The sequence below is a fragment of the Mastomys coucha genome, unplaced genomic scaffold (genome assembly GCF_008632895.1).
Source record: "Mastomys coucha isolate ucsf_1 unplaced genomic scaffold, UCSF_Mcou_1 pScaffold22, whole genome shotgun sequence".
NCBI classification, from domain to species: domain Eukaryota; kingdom Metazoa; phylum Chordata; class Mammalia; order Rodentia; family Muridae; genus Mastomys; species Mastomys coucha.
In genome coordinates, this window is record NW_022196905.1 from 263,688,269 (window position 1) to 263,709,324 (window position 21,056).

The following is a 21,056-nucleotide window of genomic DNA, read 5'->3' on the forward strand; positions in this document are numbered from 1 at the left end:
AACAAAAACAAAAAAACAACAAAACAAAACAAAACAAAAACCAACTACAGTAGTTACTGAATAATGTACCCTAGTATCTTGAATTGAGTGAGGTGAATATGCTAAAAGCGAAGTTGGATAGATTACAGGTTGCAGGGATTGGGCATTAAGAGAGTGAATGAGCCTGTGGTTTTCAAGCACTGAAGGACCAGATGTGTCTGCTAATTTCTTACGAAAACACCCGTGCAGCAGGTTGGTCCTCAAAAGTCTATTCCTAGGAACTAATTGGATGCCATGCTCAGCTTAATAGGAAAACCAGTGCAACCAAAGTCCATGAAGGGAAATCATGAAGAGGCTTTTGGCTTATTCCAGAAATAGCGCCAGGGCCAGGAGAACTTCATTGTCAGTCTATGAGGCAGCCCCAAATCTGTAATGTTTATGGAAGTAGATAAAAAAAAAATGAAGCAGAAGCCAGGAGAGTGACCCCTGAGCATTCTACAGGGTCATTTCACAGAGTAACTGAATGTACGAAGGGCCCAAGACATCCTGGCTGGGCCTTGAACTCATAGCCTGGTTTGGGTGATCATATGGCCTTATTGGAAGGTGGAGGGGTGTGTCTATTCATCACTGCTGTGAAGAGCTTGTCTTTTTTTTCTTTTTCTTTTTGTTTGTTTTTTGAGACAGGGTTTCTCTGTGTAGCCCTGTCTGTCCTGGAACTCACTCTGTAGACCAGGCTGGCCTCGAACTCAGAAATCCGCCTGCCTCTGCCTCCCAAGCGCTGGGATTAAAGGCGTGCGCCACCACCGCCCTGCAAGAGCTTGTCTTTTAACTTCATTCTTAGGGTGTACCTGGTAGGTGTCTAGGTTCTGTGTATAGACTAGGCAACCGCTGTTCCATGTCAGGGGACAAGAAGCTGTTCAAGCTGTGTGCATTTGTTGCTTTTCTCCTTGCTGTGACCAAATCCCTGACAAAGTGACTTAAGGCAGGCCTTATGTTGGCTCTCAGTCTGAGGGGACAGTAGTCTATCATGGCTATCACACTGTGGTAGCTACTCCATGGCATCGGGGTGGGGTGTGTGTGCTTCTGACTCAACTCCTCACACGCTGAAGAGCAAAGGTTGGCCTCCTCTCCAGTGACCCATTTCCTCCAGCTCAGCCCCACATCCTAATCCCTCTACCATTTCCTAAAACTGTCACCAGCGGGGAGCCAAGTGTGAGAATCTTCTGGTACACTCTTCATTCCAATGAGGGAATTTGTATGTGCTATGTCTTTCATCTATCATGAACCCTCACACACACTGTTATTCAGAGTGGATCTGTACACTCCATGGGGTGCTGTGCCTGTGGCCACAGGTTTAGCATGTCAGTAATGACTGACATTTATCATGAAGGAAGACCTGTTATTACATTTTAGACAGGAGTTCCTCATTTGTCTTAGTCAGGGTTTCTATTCCTGCATAAACACCATGACCAAGAAGCAAGTTGGGGAGGAAAGGGTTTATTCAGCTTACACTTCCACATTGCTGTTGATCACCAAAGGAAGTCAGGACAGGAACTCAAGCAGGCCAGGAAGCAGGAGCTGATGCAGAGGTCATGGAAGGATGTTACTTACTGGCTTGCTTCCCCTGGCTTTTTCAGCTTACTTTCTTATAGAACCCAGGACTGCCAGCCCAGGAATAGCAGCACCCACAATGGGCCCTTCCCCCTTGATCACTAATTGAGAAAATGCCTTACAGCTGGATCTCATGGAGGAATTTCCTCAAGGGAGGCTCCTTTCTCTGTGATAACTCCAGCCTGTGTCAAGTTGACAGGAAAGTAACATTTTGTCTGAAATTATCCAAAGAATGTTCCTATCTCTCTGGCAAGGTCTCTCAACTTGTATGTATTACCAAATAAGACAGATATAAGCAGAGTGTTTCATGCTTCTCTCCCAGGAATCAGCCATGGAAACTGGATCAATGGTAGCAATGGTGCAGTGGTGGCGGAGATGGAATAGGAGGAGAGAGATATGAGTGATGGGGATCGCAGTGGTGCTGATGGTGGTAGAAGTGATGGTGATGGAGGGGTGGTGCTGATGTTGTAGTGGTGCTGATGTTGCAGTGGTGCTGATGTTGCAGTGGTGCTGATGTTGCAGTGGTGCTGATGTTGCAGTGGTGCTGATGTTGCAGTGGTGCTGATGTTGCGATGGTGCTGATGTTGCGATGGTGCTGATGTTGCGATGGTGCTGATGGTGGTAGAAGTGATGGTGATGGAGGAGGTGGTGCTGCTGTAGCAGTGGCGATGGTGGTTATCATAGTGGTTGTGGTAGTGCTGGTGATGGTTAGGGAGAATTGAGGTTCAGGAATGACAGTGGTCTCAGCACTGAGGAAGCAGTGGATAAAGCCATCCCATTCTTCTGCCATTGGACAGTTGCCAGCAGAGGTACCCCTACTCCAAACAGGAGCTTGACCCTGGACCACATATGCAGGTGATTAACTTTCGCAGCACTGGAGTAGCCGTTCTTCAGAGACAGATTTTCATAATTTTGAAAACCCGAGGGTTTAATAATCTGTAGCCAGAATGGAGTTGCCTAGTCCGTTACCTCCTTAGCAGGACCCTTGGAGAGTGGTATTTTGTGTAAGAATTTTTTTTTTTGAGACAGGATCTCTCTATATAGCTGTGACTATGTAAACCAGGCTAGCCTTGAATGGAACCTTGTCTCTTATTTGCAGTATAGAGGTGAGGTGTGCTTACGGGTGGCTCAGTGAAGCCCTTTCCCAGAAGCTCGTGACCAGACCAACTCCTGTGTTTTCTGATGTAGCTATGAATTGCCACAGCATTTGCAAAGTGTGTTGACAGCATACACACACACATACATGTGCACACATACACAGGCCCACATGCACACATGCACATGCACACACACACACTCAGGTATACATGCACACTGTACACATGCACATAGGCACATAGGCACACACACATATACACATACACAAACACACATGCACACACACATGTACACAAACACATAGGCATTCACACATGCAGGCACACACACATTCAAGCACACACATATGCACACATATGTACATGCACATGTGTACACATATATGCTCACACACATGTACATATGTATGCATGTACGCAGCCTGCTAGTTTATGACATGCCCAAGGGTATGTACCTGGAGGACTCTTTACTGTTACTATTTTGGTCACTCACAGTGTAATTGTTTTGCATGATAATTTTTTTGGGGCAGGGGAAGAACAGATGCTTCAAACCACACATTCTACAGAAATATGTCAGAGCAAATCAATGACCGTGTGTCAAGAGCGAGGCACCGGGTGGCATGCTGAGTGAGCAAGTGTCTCAGCTGAATGAGCGCTGGTGTTCCATGGCTTCCTTTTCCTCTCTGGAGACCAGCTGCCCCTTCCCACTGCGTCAAGATGATTTCCCAGGCCACTACGCTGTGCCCTGAGCTTTGAAGAATACATTTCCAGATATTCCCCCCTCGCTGCTCACTGGAGGGATCTTTGACCCTCGGGAGCCAGGCTTACTTTAAGCGGCTTAGCATTAAGAATGTGAGGAAACCAAATCTCCACATTTATGCAGAAATCAAAGACTAGAAGAAGAAACCAGCAAGTTAATAACTTCCTGAAATAAGAAGCAGCTTGGGATTTTACAGCTGATTTCGTAAGTGGGGAAATTGAGATAATATCACTCATAATCATAGTCACTTCTGAGCTCTTAATTCTGCTCAGGTTTAAAAAAAAAAAAACCAACCACAGTTGTAATCACAGAGCACAGAGAATACAGATCTATAGTCTTGCATCCTGTTTTCATCCTGTAATATTAAACTACTTCCACAAGGCTTTTCTAATTGCTCTCCGACACGGGTGGAAATGCCAGAGTTGCCTTTGCAGTTCCCCTAGAATTAGATCCAAGGCTGTTTATGCTTTAATGAGTTTATTTGCTTTGGCAGCTCAGCCCTTGAGTGAGGAAAAGGCAGAGTAGGAAATGAGCCTTTGGAATGGTGGGTATTGGTATGGAGCTTTCAGACCAGGAGTTCAAGACTTGGCATGGCTAGGGGGTTGGGGGTGGGCACCAGTCTTTCTAGAGGAAGGTGGTGATGACCTGAGTGTGGAGGCGGGCTTTATTTTTGAACCTCAAAGCTGTGTAATTAGGAGAATGTCCCAAAGTTCCTTAGGCGGCAGTCTTTCATTTACAAAGTCAGACTCACACACCTGCTTTGGGGTAACCTTAAGAGTTCATTGTTACGTACCACACATGGCCCTGCTTATAATGTGGTGGCTGTGTTTTTATGTCTTGTTCAAACAGAAACCCAGATTCACGTGTTTATGAAGTCCTTACACAGTCCCTAGGATTTGCCTGGCACTGAACTAGATTCCAGGAAGCAGGCAGTTATCACGAAGCCCTTTAGAGCTGACTGTCATGAGGGGCCCCATGTCTGTCCTGTGTCTGACAGGAGCAGGGAGATGAGAGCCCTGTGTGATGGGGGTGGAGGAACAGGGTGACTACAGAAGTTTGTGGACAAAGCCTAGGGGCTGACATGTGAAAGGACCAAGGTTCAAACCCACCTTTGCTGTACACTCACTTTGACACAATCTGCTTTCTACATTTGTAATTCTACCCTGCACGTTGTAGAGTTCAGAAATAACATATGTACATGACTGTGTGTGTGTTAGATGCTCGGGAATACTTAATGTGCTTGACATCTCTACAGTGCCCTGGTAACGGCTGATCTTTATGAAAATGACCCCAACAAACTCCAATATTCTGAAATGTCAAAGATTGGCTGCATTGTGCTTGAGATGGTCGGAAATACATCTTATTACAGTCTAATCCTTGCAAACTGGCCATCTATGTGTGATATGTATGCTAATGAGAGTGAGAGTATGCAGCTCTCAAGAAATTGCATTTCTTGGCTATTATGTAAAACGCGATGAAAAATGACTCTCGAAGATGTTGATGGCTGCAGCCAGAGAGGCCCCACCGGGTGCAGACTGGTCACCTGTCTCTAAGAATATTGCTCATACCATGTATTCTGTCATCCCACAGGCAGATACATAACTGGAATCCAATCTACTTAGCAAGATGTCTTTATGTAAAGTTTCTACTTCATAAATACTTACACACATGCTCGACCATTCACTTGTTGTCCTTGGTGTTTTTGTGGCGCAGCAGTAAATTGGGCCCTTAGTACTGATGGGCTAAGGGTAGCAGATGACCCTTGTTAAACATTAATAGGTTTATGCATATGATGATTAATCATTCTTGTCAAAAGGATCTAGAATCACCAAGGAGATATACTTCTGGGTGTTCCTATGAGGGCATTTCCACAAAGATCTGCAGGGAAGGCATGCCTTCAATATGGGTAGCACCATCTCATACACTGGGGAACTAGTCTTCACTAAAAAGGAGAAAGGGAACCAAGCACCAGCATTCATCTCTTTTTGCTTCTGGATCCTGGATGCCACGTGACTCTGGACCGTGGATGCCATGTGACTCTGGATCCTGGATGCCACGTGACTCTGGACCATGGGTGCCACATGACTCTGGACCATGGATGCCACGTGACTCTGGACCATGGATGCCATGTGACTCAGGACCGTGGATGCCACATGACTCCTTACTGGGATGCCACGTGACTCCTGACTGTGGACACTGTGTGACTAGCTGCTTCTCAACTATTAGGTGTCAAGTGACCAGCTGCCTCAAGGTCCTACTACCATGACCAATGAGCTAAAATAAACCTCTTTTGTGGGGGTCAGGTGTTTAGTCACAGCAACAAGAAAATTAACTGTGATAATAAAATTAACAGCAATAAGAAGATTAACTATTAACAACACAGTGACCCAACAAATTCTTTTGCTCTAAAGTAGAGTGAGGTGATGGCTGGAGTTTCTGTCATGAAATCCTCTGTCATGTAATATTCACACCTGCGACAAATTTTGTCAATCAGTAGGTATTCTTTAATGTCTGGTTTTTCTCTTGCTTGCTGACACCTTTTTTTTGAATTTGTTCATTTATTTTTGCTATTCATCTCTATTTACAAAGTGCAAACAGTATTTCTCTTTCTTATTACATCATTCCTGTTAAACATTAACCAGCTGCATTTGTTTGGCACCCATGTGTGCAGCATATTCCTCATTATGCTGGCCTGGAGCTACCACCAGAATTCATATTCACCATGTCAACAGAGTGTTCCAAATGACATAGGGTTAAAAGAAAGAGAGGCAAGATGTCTTAGTCAATGTGCTATTGCTGTGAAGAGACACCATGGCCAAGGCAACTCTTAGAAAGGAGGACATTTTAATTGGGGCTTGCTTACAGTTTCAGAGGTCTAGTCCCTTGTCAGCATGGTGGGAAGCATACAGGCAGACATAGTGCTGGAGAAGGAGCTGAGAGTTCTACATCCAGATGCAGTAGGAAGAGAAAGACACTGGGCCTGGCTTGAGCATTTGAAACCCAAAGCCCATTCCCAGTGACACACCTCCTCCAATGCCACACCTCCTAATCCCTATAAAATAATGCCACTCCCTAATGACCAAGCCTTCAAACCTGTGAGCCTCTGGGGGCCATGCCTCTTCAAACCATCACACAAGGCGAGCAAGCCCTGTCTCCTTAACCACTGAAGAGAAGGGAGGGAGGGGAGGCTTCAGAAAGGCTGGGCAGGATGCCGGCTTAACTCACCACGGTGAAAACGACTTATTTAGAAATCCCTCTCCCTGTACAGGGAAGTCACAGGCTAAGCTCACATTTGTGCCTCCTTCTGTGACTGTGACTGGACACACGAGTTGTTGCAAATCTTTGCTTGGCCACTTGGTGGCATGCTATAGCACCTCATTGCCCTCCAGGACTAAGATCTGTGTCTCTAAACAAGGATATGTCCCCAGGCCACTGCTCTGTAGCCTCCACGTCATGAAGTCAACTTAGACATAGTTCTGCTGCCCTTCAGGAAGGAACTTGGGTCCCTGGAGAAGAGTCTATGTCACAGACTTGGTTCCTGTCTCACTCCCAATGCCAGTGACTCCCGTCTTAACTCCTCCCTCCCTTCCTCCCTCCTTCCCTTCACACTCCCCTTCCTCCCTCCCTTTAGAAACCACCTGCGGTTGTGATCCTGGATGTTCAGAGATGTGATGAACTTACATTGATCAGAAAACTCAGGTGCGGGCTGGAGAGATGGCTCAGCGGTTAAGAGCACTGATTGCTCATCCGAAGGTCCTGAGTTCAAATCCCAGCAACCACATGGTGACTCACAACCATCCATAATGAGATCTGATGCCCGATTCTGGTGCATCTGAAGACAGCTACAGTCAGTGTACTTTCATATAATAAATAAATAAATTAAAATTAAAAAAAAAAAAGAAAAAGAAAACTCAGGTGCATCTGATGCCTCTACTTCCTCTGGCAGGGGCCTGCTAGAACCTACGCCTGTCCTGTCCTACCCTGGATGTCCACCATCATTGATGGCTGACAAGCTGTAGTTTTAGGCATCACCACCTCAGAACTATTGTTTCTTTTTGGTAATGATACATCTAGAGGGTCTTACTGTACAGTCCCTGGGAACTTGCTCACCTTCAAGCCTCTTCCCTGATTCCTCTCTGATGCTCAAGTCGTTTGATATTTGAGTGTCTTCAGGTGGCCCCATGTTCTATTGACACAGCCTCCATCTCCCAGTGCTTTCTAATGATTTGGTATAAGATAATCTAGACTAGTTTCATTCTGTTGCTGTCTCAGTCTGGGGGGCTCTGCTTCCTTCCTGGAGGATGATGTTTTCAAAGCAGATCTGGGCCTGGTGTGCTCATTGCTTCTGGGCTGGCAGTTCTTCAGGCCGGCTGAGTGGAACAGACAGAAGAGCCACGGCAATGTATGCATATGTACATCTGTGGCTCTCTCCATATCTACAGTGGGTTTGTATATTAGAAGTCGTCATCTCCTTTGAGGGGTTCTATAATCGGATGCAGGGGCTTCCCATCATAGCAAGCACAAAACCAAAGTCAGCACAGTCAGAAGGAGGAACAGGACAGGAAGAGTTATTACCTGCCGAGGGAAGAAGATCACAAAGTTATTTCCAAGGCAATGGTCTCCCCAAATAAAGGACTCATGGGGGGGTATTTAGCAGGGGAATCTATACATGCCAGAGGGTCATTCCTGAACATGCTCAGGTTAAGGTCATAATTGAAAAAGAAAAGTCACATTGGGCACTGTGGCACCTGCCTTTAACCCCAGCACTTGACAGAGAGGAAGGTGGACCTCTTGTCTGAGGCTATATAATGAGTTCCAGAACAGTCAAAGCTATGCAGAGAGATCCTGTCTAAGAAAAAGGAAAAGGAAAAAGAAAAGGTCTCAAACTAGATATGTGAAAGATTGAAGTGACAGCTTGGCATGCCTCTGGACATGCTCGAATTGCCCAATTTTAGCTGAAAGTGCGGAGATGGATACTTTAAAGAGTTAGCAATCATGCAAGAGTCCTGCCCCATCACTAACTGGCCAGGATAACACAAGTCCTTTCCACTCCTCTTCCTTCCCACAACTGTGTAGCCCAAGCTAGCTTCAGACTCATAGCAACTCTCCTTCCGTCCTCAGCCTCCTCCTGCAGTAACCACAGGTGCGCACCACTGTGCCCCGCTGAAGCTGTGTGCTCGCTAGCGAGATGCATGAGAGTGCCCAGTGTAATGCTGGGCTGTGGCAGGTGTTCTGATGCCCTTGACACACCTGCTCATGCACTTGCAGCCGCAGGAACTGCAGTGTCAGCACTGTGTAGGAATGAAGGGGAGAACTCTCAGGACCCTGGCGGGGCAGCCCTGTCTAGGCTGGAGGCAGAAGACATGGAAATGGAGGAAGCTTGAGGGTGTGCCTGCGGTGTGAACACACAGGCTGAGCACAAGGAAGGCTCTGAAGCAAAGTCCCTACTGGAGAATACTCAAGACTGTGTGAAGCAGGGCAGGAGTCAATATGGCTTCAGACACCTTTTTCATCTATATACATGAGTGCATATATATGTTTGCATGTGTATGTGGAGATGAGTATGGTCATGCATGTGGAAACTCTAGGTTGATATAGGGAACTTTTCTCTATTGTTCATATTTGCATGTGTGTTTACATGTGTGTGTGTGTGTGTGTGTGTGTATGGATGAGTATGCTCATGCATGTGGAGACCTTTGGTTGGCATAGGGAGTCTTCCTCTATTATGTTTGCATATGTGCATGTGTGTGCATGTGTATACATGTGTGTTTCCATGTCTGTGCAGGGATGAGTATGCTCATGCATGTGGAGACCTTTGATTGATGTAGGAAATCTTATGTGTGTGTGCATGTGTGTACATGTGCATATGCATATGTGTGCAGGGATGATTTTGCTCATGGATGTGGAGACCCTTGGTTGATGGTGGGAAACTTATGTGTATGTGTGCATGTGCATGTGTGTACAGGGATGAGTATGTTCATACATGTGGAGACCCCTGGTTAAGGGGGAATCTTCCTCTATTGCTTTTCACCTTATTCATTGAGGCAAGATATCTCAATGGGACCCAGAGCTCAACCATACACCTAATCTAGCCAGTCGGTTTGTTTTGGGGGTTCCCCTATCCTATCTCTGTTTCCCACATTCTAGAATTACAGGTGGCTCACTGTGCCCACTGGGCATTTATGTAAGTTCTGGGGAATCTAAACTCTGCTACACATGTGGTTGTTAGTGGCAGGGGGAATGAATAGGCTGAGGGCCTCCAAGATTCTCTCTAACCAGACACACTTGGTCTCTGAGCCTTGCAGGAGGCAGGTACAGTGACATTGCTTCTCTTCCTCTGAACACTGGAAGCTTACAGCTAGGAGAGGCGAGGTGCTGTGGATCGTGGAGGGATCTGGTTGTGCATGGGATGTAGACTGTGATCCTCTCTGTGCAGGGCAGGCTGAGCTTGCCCAGCATCTCAGGAATGGAGGCAAGAACCATCCAGGAGGGAGCTGCAGGTTACCAGTGGAGAGCGTGATGCTTTCCTGTCTCTGTCTGCCAGAGGACCATTCTGTCACCTGGTCACTTCAGAGCTTGACTTGAGGGCAGCAGGGACCTGGTTGTCCCAGCTTCTGCCCATTTATAGAAGCTCCCAACAGAGCAGTAGGCTGGGATGGTGGAGCGCTAACTGCTCTCAAAGCACACCTCTGCTCAAAGCCATCCATGGCTCTGTGTTCCTTGAGGCAGCACCAGATTTCTTCCAACGGTATATGCGGCTTGGCTGCCCCTTCTTCTGTTATCCCACGTCTCCTTGGTTTGCTCACTATGAGTGACCCTAAAACTCAAGGTGAGAGTCACTTGGCACTTCTGCTTGATACAGCCCATCAGTGTAAGGGGGCATAACCTGGGGAACCAGTGAGCTACCAGTGTATAAAATTGGATTGTAGAGTGCCAACCTGAGACAATGCTGGCCGGGAAGTTGCAGCTCCTCTACCTAACGGCCATTGCAGAGTTAGAATCACTGAGAAAGTTGAGAGAGTGGACAAGGCTTTGATGTCACAGCTGAGTATCCAGATTCCCTTTTCTAAACCTGAAAGAGAACTTAGGGTGGCCATGGTGTCCAGAGTGAGACAGAGCCAGGCTGAAGTGGGACCTCTCCTGTTCTCCTTACTGTTTTCCTTTGTTTTCTTTTCCACTATGATTGTTTTGCCAGATTAAACTTTTAGGGACCGTCCAGGACCAGGGGACAGTTTGGAATATAGCAGAGGACCAAGGGAGGCCAGGCTGGGGTTTTTAAACACAGCATAAGCCTCCCAAACCAGTATATATCAGGGCTACTAATAATAGCCAGTCCTTTGACATTAACTAAATTGCAGACTTAAGGCTTGATACTTTGTTTAGATTATGGTGGTTAATCCCTAGGCCCATAATATAGAGATTATTATTAACGTCCTTTTTTTTTTTTAACATACCAGAAAACTGGAGCTTAGAAAGGCTAAGTAATTTGAAGGTCAGACAGACAGCTGGCTAAGCTCAGAGTTCAACTCAGGTTTTCTCCTGGCCCCTGCACAGTGAACCTCATTGTAACTGTCTTACTTAGCATGCCATTTTATGAGCATGTAACTCAAGATTTTTACTGATTTTCACCAAAATGTTTGTTTTATAGAACAACATATAAGTGATTGAGTGGGGGGGGGGGAGCCACATGACCTTCAGGTGCTTGTTAAAAGAGTAGGAGTATCTCGGTAGAGGCTAGGAGACCCTGCCCAGCCTCAACCGAGAGAACTGAGCAGCGCGTCTGATGAACACCAGTATTGAAAAGAATGTGTCACTGACACTGTTTAGAAAGCAGCATCCAACTAGCTCTGGCAGGCAGTCATGAAGAAGGTAGTGCAGAGTTGTTATGTGGGACTTGGTCCTGGAATCCACCTTTTGATACCCTTAGGGTAGTAGGACAGGTCCTGGGCAAATTCCTGTGATGGCTAGTCTCCTTTGTTGACTAGATTTAGGCTTACTAGGGGAGGAGATTCTGGGTGGGTCTGTGAGGGTGTTCCCAGAGAGGTTTAACTGAGGAGGCGAGACCTACCCTGGATGTGGGAGGCGCCACTCCTAGGAAAGGGATTTTGCACCAATAAAAAGGGGAAAGAGAACATTCATCTCTCTCTGTTTCCTGACTGTAAATGCAATGTGATCCCTAGCTCCTGCCGCCCTTCCTCCCCATCACCACAGGCTGTACTGGCTCCATGAGTCCAAATAGACCCATTCCTCCTTACCTTGCTTTTGTCTAGCATCTTGTCACAGCAATGAGACAAGCAATTAATTCTACTCTCTGTGCAGTGTCTGGACATTATTGATGGGGACTTCTCCAGACTCTTGTTCATTCGCTGCCTTCTCATCACCTGGCACCTTTGCTGGCCGAGCACCAGCGTGGGAGAAGGACTGTGTCCGCTACATTGTGACTACCAGTGTGAGAGAAGTGTTGTACCTGTTACATTGTGACTAGCTTTGAGAAGGAGGCAATGGAAAAGGTCTCTGGAGCTCCACAGGAGAAACCGACAGGTGTGGGAAACAGCCTTCAATCTTGAGTGGCTGAGATGCAGCTGGGCTTTTGAGAAGAGACGTGGGATTATCTTGCTAAGTTTCATGGTCTTTCTTCTGCTTTTGCTTCTTTGGCTTTCCAGCGGAGACATTGAGACAGAGGTTGGAAGACCTGGAACAGGAGAAAGGCCACCTGCCCTGGGCTCTGCCTTCACAGCAACCTGCTCTTCGAAGCTTCTTGGGTTACCTGGCAGCACAGATACGGATGACCTTGCATGGCACCACCCAAAGGTGAGTGTACCCGTGGATGCCACCACAGTCTGCCCTTGGCTTCCTCTTCCACACTGCCATGCAGTCAAGAGCTGGGAGGCCCTGGGGTGATTCTTCCTGGGAGGAGCTCTTTGGGTGTTGGAGAAGGTCGGTCCATTTAGAGGGAGATCTAGTTGGGTCCTGCTCTTTGAGAAAGAAGCCCATCAAAGTGATGGGAAAGACTAGACAAGACCAGGGCAGAGGACGAACACAGTGGTCCTCTGCCCTGGCTACCATTTGGTATCATCTGGGGGAACTCTGAAGTCTGAGCCCCATATTAGCTGAGTCAGATGGGTCCAATGTTGGACACATCTGAAAAATTCTGAGACCCACTGCTCTGACCTGCCTGTGTCCCCTATCCCTTGGCTAAAGCCTGAGAGGAAATAGGTAGTGTTTGATGTTGTGAGCACAATCAGGATTTAGGCAGGCATCTACATAGGTAGGCTTGGATGTAGTCACAGCATTTTGCTTCCTGCTGCTAATTTGCCTCAGTGATCATAGGATTGCATGGTCCGTTCCTGCTAGGTGCCCATGACATTGTACATTGGGTTTATCTTTGTGTCTCCCTGGAACCTGTCTTGACAAGGAGGCCAACTTTCTGTTTTAGGGGTAGCATGTGACAGAGCATGTGGTTTCACTGTGTCCTTCTGTAGAGGTACATGCATGTTGAATAAATTTACACAGTTCTCTCACAGGGAGGAGCCCCATCTCCACATGTTTGTTATCTTATCCGATGGGAGGTGTCCTCTCAGTCCCCTTCCTGCCTCACATGGAGGTCTTCCTAGCTGTCTCTTCTCTTCTCCTTGGTTTGTCCTGGACTCTGGTGGCTCTTCCAATGTATCAAGTTCCTGGATCACAAACACTTGCAGGATAGTTACTAAGTGTTTCCTAAGTAATGCACTCCATTTTTTTTTTTTTTTTTGAGACAGAGCCATAACCCCAAGCTGGCCTTGAATTTATATCCCCCCTGCCTCAGTTTACCAAGCACGGAGATTATTGCTGGTACACTAGTATAGGCATTAGTTTTATCAGCCTTCTTGCTTTGTTTTCTCCATGGGAGGCACGTGTCTGGTTTCTCAATTCCATTCTAATTGGCCTCTACTTCTGCCGATCCCCACACCCTTGAAAGTCAGCGATGGCTGTCTATCTGTTGGGCTCTTGCTCCTCTTACTGTCAGCACCATGTCAGGCTTCTAGTCTCCTTACTTAGATCTCCACTCATGGCTTTGTCCTCTCTCCTCCCTGGTGTCACTGGCCATCCTTGTTGCTTCTAAGATCCTGCCTCTCTCCTTGTATTTTCACCTTGACATCCCTACCTCTACAGGATCCTGTATTCTTTCCGATGTGTCTCAGATACATGAATCAGGTTCACTTTGCACGAATCCCAGTCCTCTGAGGATCCCTCCCCAGCACTGACCTCTCTGCAGAGTGCTGACCTCAGACTTCCTGTGGTCAATAGTACGTTTATTAAATTCATCTTTTTACCCATGCAGAGGTACTGTGGTTTCATCCTTACCTTAGTAAACTTATAATTGGTGATGGTTGCTCTTGCCTGTCAACTTGACTGTATTAAGAGATGTCTTGGACTGGTGAAACACCCAGGAGTCTGTGGAGGTATTTCCAGAGATGATTGACACTTGGGACAGTGATTGGGAGAAGAAAGAAGGCTGAGGACAAAGCTCACATGCCTTCCCCAGCTTTCTGAGCGCGTGCTGACTTTGGGCTCTGGCTGCTTTGGCCTTTTGATGTGGGTGCAATACCCACAGCTCTCCAGGGAGTTTCCAGGCTTCCAGCTCTGCCTTAATACTGCTGAGGTGTCTGGCTTTGTGGGCTGAGCTGTGACTGTGTTCCCTGCCCCTGCAGTATGCAGGCAGCATGGTTGGATTAGCCAGTGCCTAGCATGAAAGCCAATCTAATTCCCTCTTACGGTAAATGCATTCTTTTGGTTCTGTTCCTCTAGAAAAGCTTGCCAAAGACACTGTTCTAAATTTTATTTTGCCTGTGTATGTGTGCATGTATATATGAATTTTCATATGTGTATGTGCATATACATGGTATATATGTATATACATGAGTGTATATACATGTGTGCATGCATGTGTATGCATGTGTGCATGTGTGTATGTATATGTGTTTATGCACATGTATGCATTATATGCGCATGAGTGTGTGTGTGTGTGTGTGTGTGTGTGTGTGCATACAGAGGCCCAGAGTTAACAGTGAGTGTCCTCCTCAATTGCTCTCTACTTTTGAGGTGTGGTCTCTTGCTGAACCTGGATCTCATTGATTTTTGTTAGTCTATCCAGCCAGATTGTCTGGGGATCACCCTATCTTTTCCTCCTGAGTACAGGGATTACAGGCGGGCCCTCAAGCCTATCTGCCTTTTGTGTGGGCTCTGGGATTTGAAGTCTGATCCCCATGCTTGTGCAGTAAGCACTTTATCCCACAATATAGCTTCCCAGACCCACCATCTTTTTTTTAAAAATACTTATTTATTTATTTTATGTATATGAGTACACTGTAGCTGTACAGATGGTTGTGAGCCACCATGTGTGTGGCTGCTAGGAATTGAACTCAGGACCTCTGCTGGCCCCGCTTGCTCCGGCGTAATTCACTGTAGCTGTCTTTAGATGCACCAGAAGAGGGCGTCAGATCTCATTACAGGTGGTTGTGAGCCACCATGTGGTTGCTGGGATCCGAACTCAGGACCTTCGGAAGAGCAGTCAGTGCTCTTACCCGCTGAGCCCTCTTACCAGCCCCAGACCCGCCATCTTTAAAGAAGAATCTTGCTAAATCTATTATCCCTGTCCTCACATCTCTTCCTCCTCTTCTCCCAGGTCCCCTGTCTCTGGTTTCTACTGCCAGTTACTTCAGGAACACCTCAGATCTCCATCCTCTGACCCTCTAACTCATGGGCTGCTAGCTCTGGTCACCTGTGTCATTCTCTGTCACCTTTCCAGTCTCCAGCCCAAAGGCTTCCTCTGCTCACCACTGCAGTAGCCTCTCACCTTGCTGGCTTCCCCTACTCCTACATCATCCATTTCCTCCAAAGCAGGAAAATCCTGCAGGAAGCAGTGGCTCCTGGGCTTTCAGGATGGACCTCACTGTCTGTGTGACCAGCAAAGCCTCTGGGATCCAGCCTTACCAGCGCCGACCTCTATCTGGTCAGCACCAGCACTAGCTGCCCACACAGCAGAAGGTTGCTCAATTCTCCAATCTCCCATGAATCCCATTGCAGTAACTAATGGTTGCTCATCCTCCAAGACAATGAAGCCACCTCTGAGCCAACCCTCTGCCTATCAGTCACATCTCATGTACTCTTCCTGGAGTATCCTGAGTGACTGTCTCAGTCCTGAGCCTTTGATCTGCTGCCTTGAATATCCCTCATTCTAAAGGGATATTCAAGGGATTCTACTGTCCCCAGAGGAGGGCTGCACCGTGTACCCTTCCAACTGACTTGGTGCAGGAGTTACATATGTATACATGTTTGTACAGGTTTGCAAGCATATATGTGAACACGGGGTGGGGGGAGCTGGAGGGAGAACCTCCCTTCTGCCAGGCTTCCTTCTGATGCCACAGCCCAGGGCTGGAGGCTGGGACCGGGTGCTCTGCTCTCATCTTCTCCCCTCACTTCCTGCTCTCCTCACTAGAGAGCAAGGAACCTGGGTTTTTCTCCTTTTATTTATTTTTTTTATTCTTGGTTTTTCTTTTGTCAAGCTCACCTGTCCTGTTATTATGATAGCCAGAAATGACTTGACATCTGCGTCGTTATCACATTTTTACAGAGCACATAGGCACGGCTACATGGCTGGTAATTATTAAAGTCGGCCTTTGCATGTGCCAGCTTCTCTGTGACCCAAGTTTGCCTGCTTTCATCAGGGTTAGCTAGACCAAGACAGAAAGAAGTTCCTGCAGTCCTCAAGATGACCACCAGGGGGCCCTGGACACAAACTTCTCGGGAGCTCAGCCCTGAGTCCTGGGAAGAAGGCTGTTCTAAATGTTGGAGACTTTTCCTGCAGAAATAAAATAGCTTTGTTTACATGGCCAGCTTTCAGCACAGATTAGGAACTCAAATAAGTTTCTTTTTAACCTTTCTAGGATCAAGTGTTTCTTTGAGAATCTGATGAAAGCAGCACATGTTCCCATATTAAAACTGCAAGGGTATCTCTTGAGACCTTCAGATTTTGAGCCTCCCTGTCAATCTGGCTATGGGGTGGCGGGGGGAGGGGAGAGGAGGTCTCTCACCCTCTTGGGTTATGAAAGTTTAGAGTCATGTTTAAGGGGATATAAGTAACCTCAGACTCTACCATCTACTTATTGTTATTGTCCGTTAGTCTTAAAATTACTGTTCAAATTCTCAAGTAAGCTTGCCCATCCACCCCCAGAAGTGTTTCCATCAGCATGGAGGTCACTAGGGTCTGAGGGTCAGTGAGTAGCTCTGACAATGGCTGTCAGTCCTCCCACTGTCTCTCAGGTGTTAATTTCTATTGCTCAATAAGGGGGCTGATCCCTGGGCATGGTAGAGGCTTGCACCTCGGCATAAGGTGGTTTTCAGCTTTTCCAACAGTTATTCTCAACCTGTGGGTTGTGACTTTTTTGGGTTGACCAACCCTTTCACAGGGGTCACTTATCAGATATTTACATTACAAATTCATAAAGTTGCAGAATTACTGTTATGAAGTAGCAAGGAAAATGTTTTGATCGGGGGCCACCGCCGTGTGAGGAGCTGTATTACAGGGTTGCAGCATTAGGAAGGTTGAGAACTGCTGTTTTCTAGGCTGGTAGTGTACTTTCCCACTTCGTTACAATGTCTTGGGTAGATGGCACAGACACAGGGGCATTTTCACATTTACCCACACATGATCCTGTCACCTGAGATGCCAGCCATAGGTCAGATTCTTAGCCTCGTCTGCCTGCTGTGCATCCTTACGCTGACATCCCATTCTCTAGTGCCTTCGGTTGTTTCTCTAAATACAAGATACTGAGAGCCTTGCCTCAGGCCCAGCTGTCAGGAGCGCAGAAAGTGGACAGCTGTGTACCCTGGGAAGATAAACCGCAATTCTTGAGGTGCTGGGGCTCTCTGACCTCTGACGGTGGTAGCAGGTCCTCTCTGATCCAATCAGTGGGAAGGAGTATGTCCACCGCTCACTCTGACCAGGGGAAGGGCAGGAGGGGCTGAGGGTGGCAGCCCATGGGTGCGGGGCTCTGTCTGTGCAACGGCTGGCATAGGCATCTACTTCACAGACCGAGGAGGAAGGACTTGTAGGTCTATTCTCGTCAACTCTCATTTCTGATGCCGGAACAACGGGGAGAAGTTCAACCTCTGTGGCACACCAGGGTTAGAAGGTCAACCCCCAGCTGGAGGAAAATTTCCTCTTTTCAAAAGTGTTCAGCAACTACAGCAGTTGACTGGCAATCTTCTCATTGATACCTTGTTTTCCCTTCACTGCATGCCACGTGACTTCTCTCCGGCTCCTCAATAATATGGACACCACACTGGTCACTCTTGTCACCTAGCTGCACGTGTGCTTACGTGTGGATGTATGATTGTGTGCATGTGCATGTGTGCGCGCTTGTGTGTGTGTGTGCGCACTTGTGCATGTATGTTCATGCGTGTATGCACACAGAGTATCTTTTATCCGAGGCCCTTCCCCAGAGGAACAGCATCTGCCAGATAAGAAGCAAAGCACAGGAAGGGTCTCCAGCCCTACCAGGACAGGGCTCTGGCACTTTCCAGATGCATCAGCGTAACTCATCAGCTTCCCCGGGATGGGACCTCAGAAGCAAGTGTGGGTGGCATGCACTGGCCTTTCCTCTCTCTTGAGCGTACAACCCTTTAATCTCAAGCAGACACTGAGGCAGCCTACAGTGTTGCAGGGCACAGCGACCCTCGGATTGGAATTGGCACACAGGGCCCTGGAAAGAGACCCGCCGGATGTTATCAGAGAGTAAAGATGTTGCCTGTGCATTTTTCCCTTCGGTACTTTTCCCTGTGACTCACTATCGGATTTTACAGATGGGTTTCATCCCTTTAGCGATTGATGGGAAGGAAACCAGATAGAAAGATCCAAGTTTTCACATAACTGGGCAGGTCCTAGTGGAAACCCAAGTCTGAGAGTGGAATCTTCGATCTCAGGCCCCCCGGGTCCCCACCAGCACTAAGCACTAACATCCTATGCTGCAGCATGCTTCGGCCTTCCCCTGAGGGGTCTGCTCATTTTACATACTGACTAGTTTATAGTGGCGATGCCTGTTTGCTCTGCCATGAGGGATTGAGGGATCATCGCGTACTGAGGTTTAAGGAACATAAAAGACAGGCTGTGTAACAGAGGGAGACTCTGGGGAACAGACATGGAAGACAGAGACGTGTCCCTGCTTCATAACCGAGCGATGCATCCTGGGGCCATCCCTGACTCTCCATGGATCTCTTCTGCCCCTGGAATAGGAGCATGAGAGACAGACAGGAGCGTTGTTTAAAGCACAGGGCTTCTCTTTGGGGTTAGGCGATGGGTGGGGTTAGGCACCATGCACAGTTCCCAGCTATGCACCCGTAGCTTCCCACCACAGCTGATGTTTCAATTCTGCGCTGACTTCCTACAATATCTCCCTCCTCAACCCAGATGGCATCAGTTCAAGAAATTTGAGGAACACTAATATCAGCACATGCAAAGCAAGCTGGGAAATAACTGGGGGGGGGGGGAGAAATGAACTAGTAGCAGGAGACAGGATGGAATGACTTCCCCATTTTTAAGGCTGTGGGTTCATTAAGCCAATCAGCAGGTATTTGCTGAGCCCCGATGGCAGCTCAGAGCCCCGAGGAAGCCTCTACTCTCTTTTTACAACTGCTGGAAGCCAGGGTGTCTTAGAATCATGTTAAACGGAAGAGGCTCACTGTGCCGCGGTCTTCGTATTCATGATCATTGCATGTAGGACTGTGCCCATTCACCTTATTCACCAACATTCACCTTACTGGTGCATGTGGTAGGATGTTGGAGGTCCCTGGCAACCACTCAAGGACAGGGTACCTTACTGCCTTCCCCTGGTAGTCTAGTATGAGGAGGCTGTGAGGTTCAGAGGGTTAGGTTAGTTCAAAGACAGAGAAAGGCAAAGCTAAGTCCTCACTGTGGCCTTGACCTCTGTGAACTGTGTTCTGCATGTGCCTTCCTGGGAAGAGCCCTGCAGAGGACTTTCCCATGGAGCAGGGTGGGATGTGACAGAAGGGGAGAACAAGGAGAAACAGGACGGAACCCAGGGTCCTCCATGCCAAGTGAGCCCTTTCCCTGGCCCCATATGGGATGTCTAAATTAGATTGTATTTTATGCTTCCAGCACAGTTTAGTTTGAGCTAAATACATGCCAGGTGTCCATAGCCAGGGTGGCCATGGGCTAGGGCACACGAAAGTACTGGCTTGATAGATGCAACTTGGTTAGAGAGGGGAAAAAAAGCCCCAGCAGATCCTAGTTGAAACAGAAATGTACAAATTGAGGCTTCATCCCTGTGAGCACCCGGATGACCTGCAGCAGGGGAAGCTTTGTGCAGTCTCTTTAAGTATGTTTAGATCTAAGTACGTCTGTTTCTCCACACCTGTACCAATGCATGTCTGTTATTTGAAGGGCTGGTGGCAATGATCCAGAAACCCCACTTGAGGGACAGTCGAGGACCACCTCCCAGGATGGCCTGCCTGCATCCATCACCAGGCGAGACTGGCTTATTCGGGAGAAACAGCAATTGCAGGTGAGCGGTATAGAATCCTCCAGAGAGGGAGTGGACCTTTTCTTATCCATGTAAGTCAGGTGCAGTGAGGGGGCCTTTGCTTCACTGCAGTGCAAGGGCTCAAAGCGAAGGTGTTGAGCGGCCACTTCTTTGTACACAACAGGCTTGCAGTTGCACGGCATTATGGGAGTCTGGACCTTTGGCTCTGCTCTCTGTCAGGTAGCCGGTGTGCCTGGGAATACTTTGCAGGAATTCCTACTGTGGTGGACTCCAGGAAACAACTGTTAAGGGACGTGGTTTTAGTCTAGCCCGGGTGTGAGGCTGCATATCTAATGCCCAGCAGGTATGTGGAGGGCATGCTTGGCTCACAGCAGTGGTGACATCTGGCCAGGAAGTGTCCAGGGATAGAAGTCTGAATGAGGCTCCAAGGTGAGAGAGCAGAGGCAGGAAAGGGCTCTAGAAGTCCTTGAAGTAGACCTGGGGCAGGGACTGAGAGGCAGTGGGCACTGCTTAAGCCTGGAGCAGGAACTGGGAGCGTGTGAAACACCAGCCAGCAGCACCAGGGATTCATGGGAAGAGCCTCAATGGACAGAGGGGAAAAGTCATCAATGTGATTCTTAACATCAACTTTGGGCCTCCACATGCACACATACCCATGTGCTTCCACACGCCTGCAGACATATACATACCACACTTACGTGAAAATAGAATAAAATTAGCCGGGCAGTGATGGCGCACGCCTTTAATCCCAGCACTTGGGAGGCAGAGGCAGGCGGATTTCTGAGTTCGAGGCTAGCCTGGTCTACAGAGTGAGTTCCAGGACAGCCAGGGCTATACAGAGAAACCCTGTCTTGAAAAAAAAAACAAACAAAACCAAACAAAACAACAACAACAAAAAAGTAAATAGGAAAAAATTAACGAAAGAGTGAGATGTTGAATCATTGTGGAAAACAGTCTTGCGGTTCCTCAAACACTTGAAAATAGAGTTCTTAACACCAGTAACCAATCCCACTGAGTTCTTAACACCCAGGAACCAATCCCACTGAGTTCTTAACACCCAGGAACCAA

The 21,056-nt window shown here is 47.6% G+C and overlaps 1 protein-coding gene across 2 annotated transcripts in view; it reads left to right on the forward strand.

Moving 5' to 3' along the window:
- Positions 1-21,056, forward strand: part of Disc1 (DISC1 scaffold protein) — a 220,952-nt gene that overhangs the window by 62,294 nt on the left and 137,602 nt on the right. For both annotated transcript variants that reach the window (XM_031341819.1, XM_031341820.1), the window contains exons 4-5: positions 12,111-12,258; positions 19,889-20,009. In XM_031341819.1, the coding sequence (XP_031197679.1) occupies positions 12,111-12,258; positions 19,889-20,009 (269 nt within the window). The remainder of the gene's footprint in view (positions 1-12,110; positions 12,259-19,888; positions 20,010-21,056) is intronic.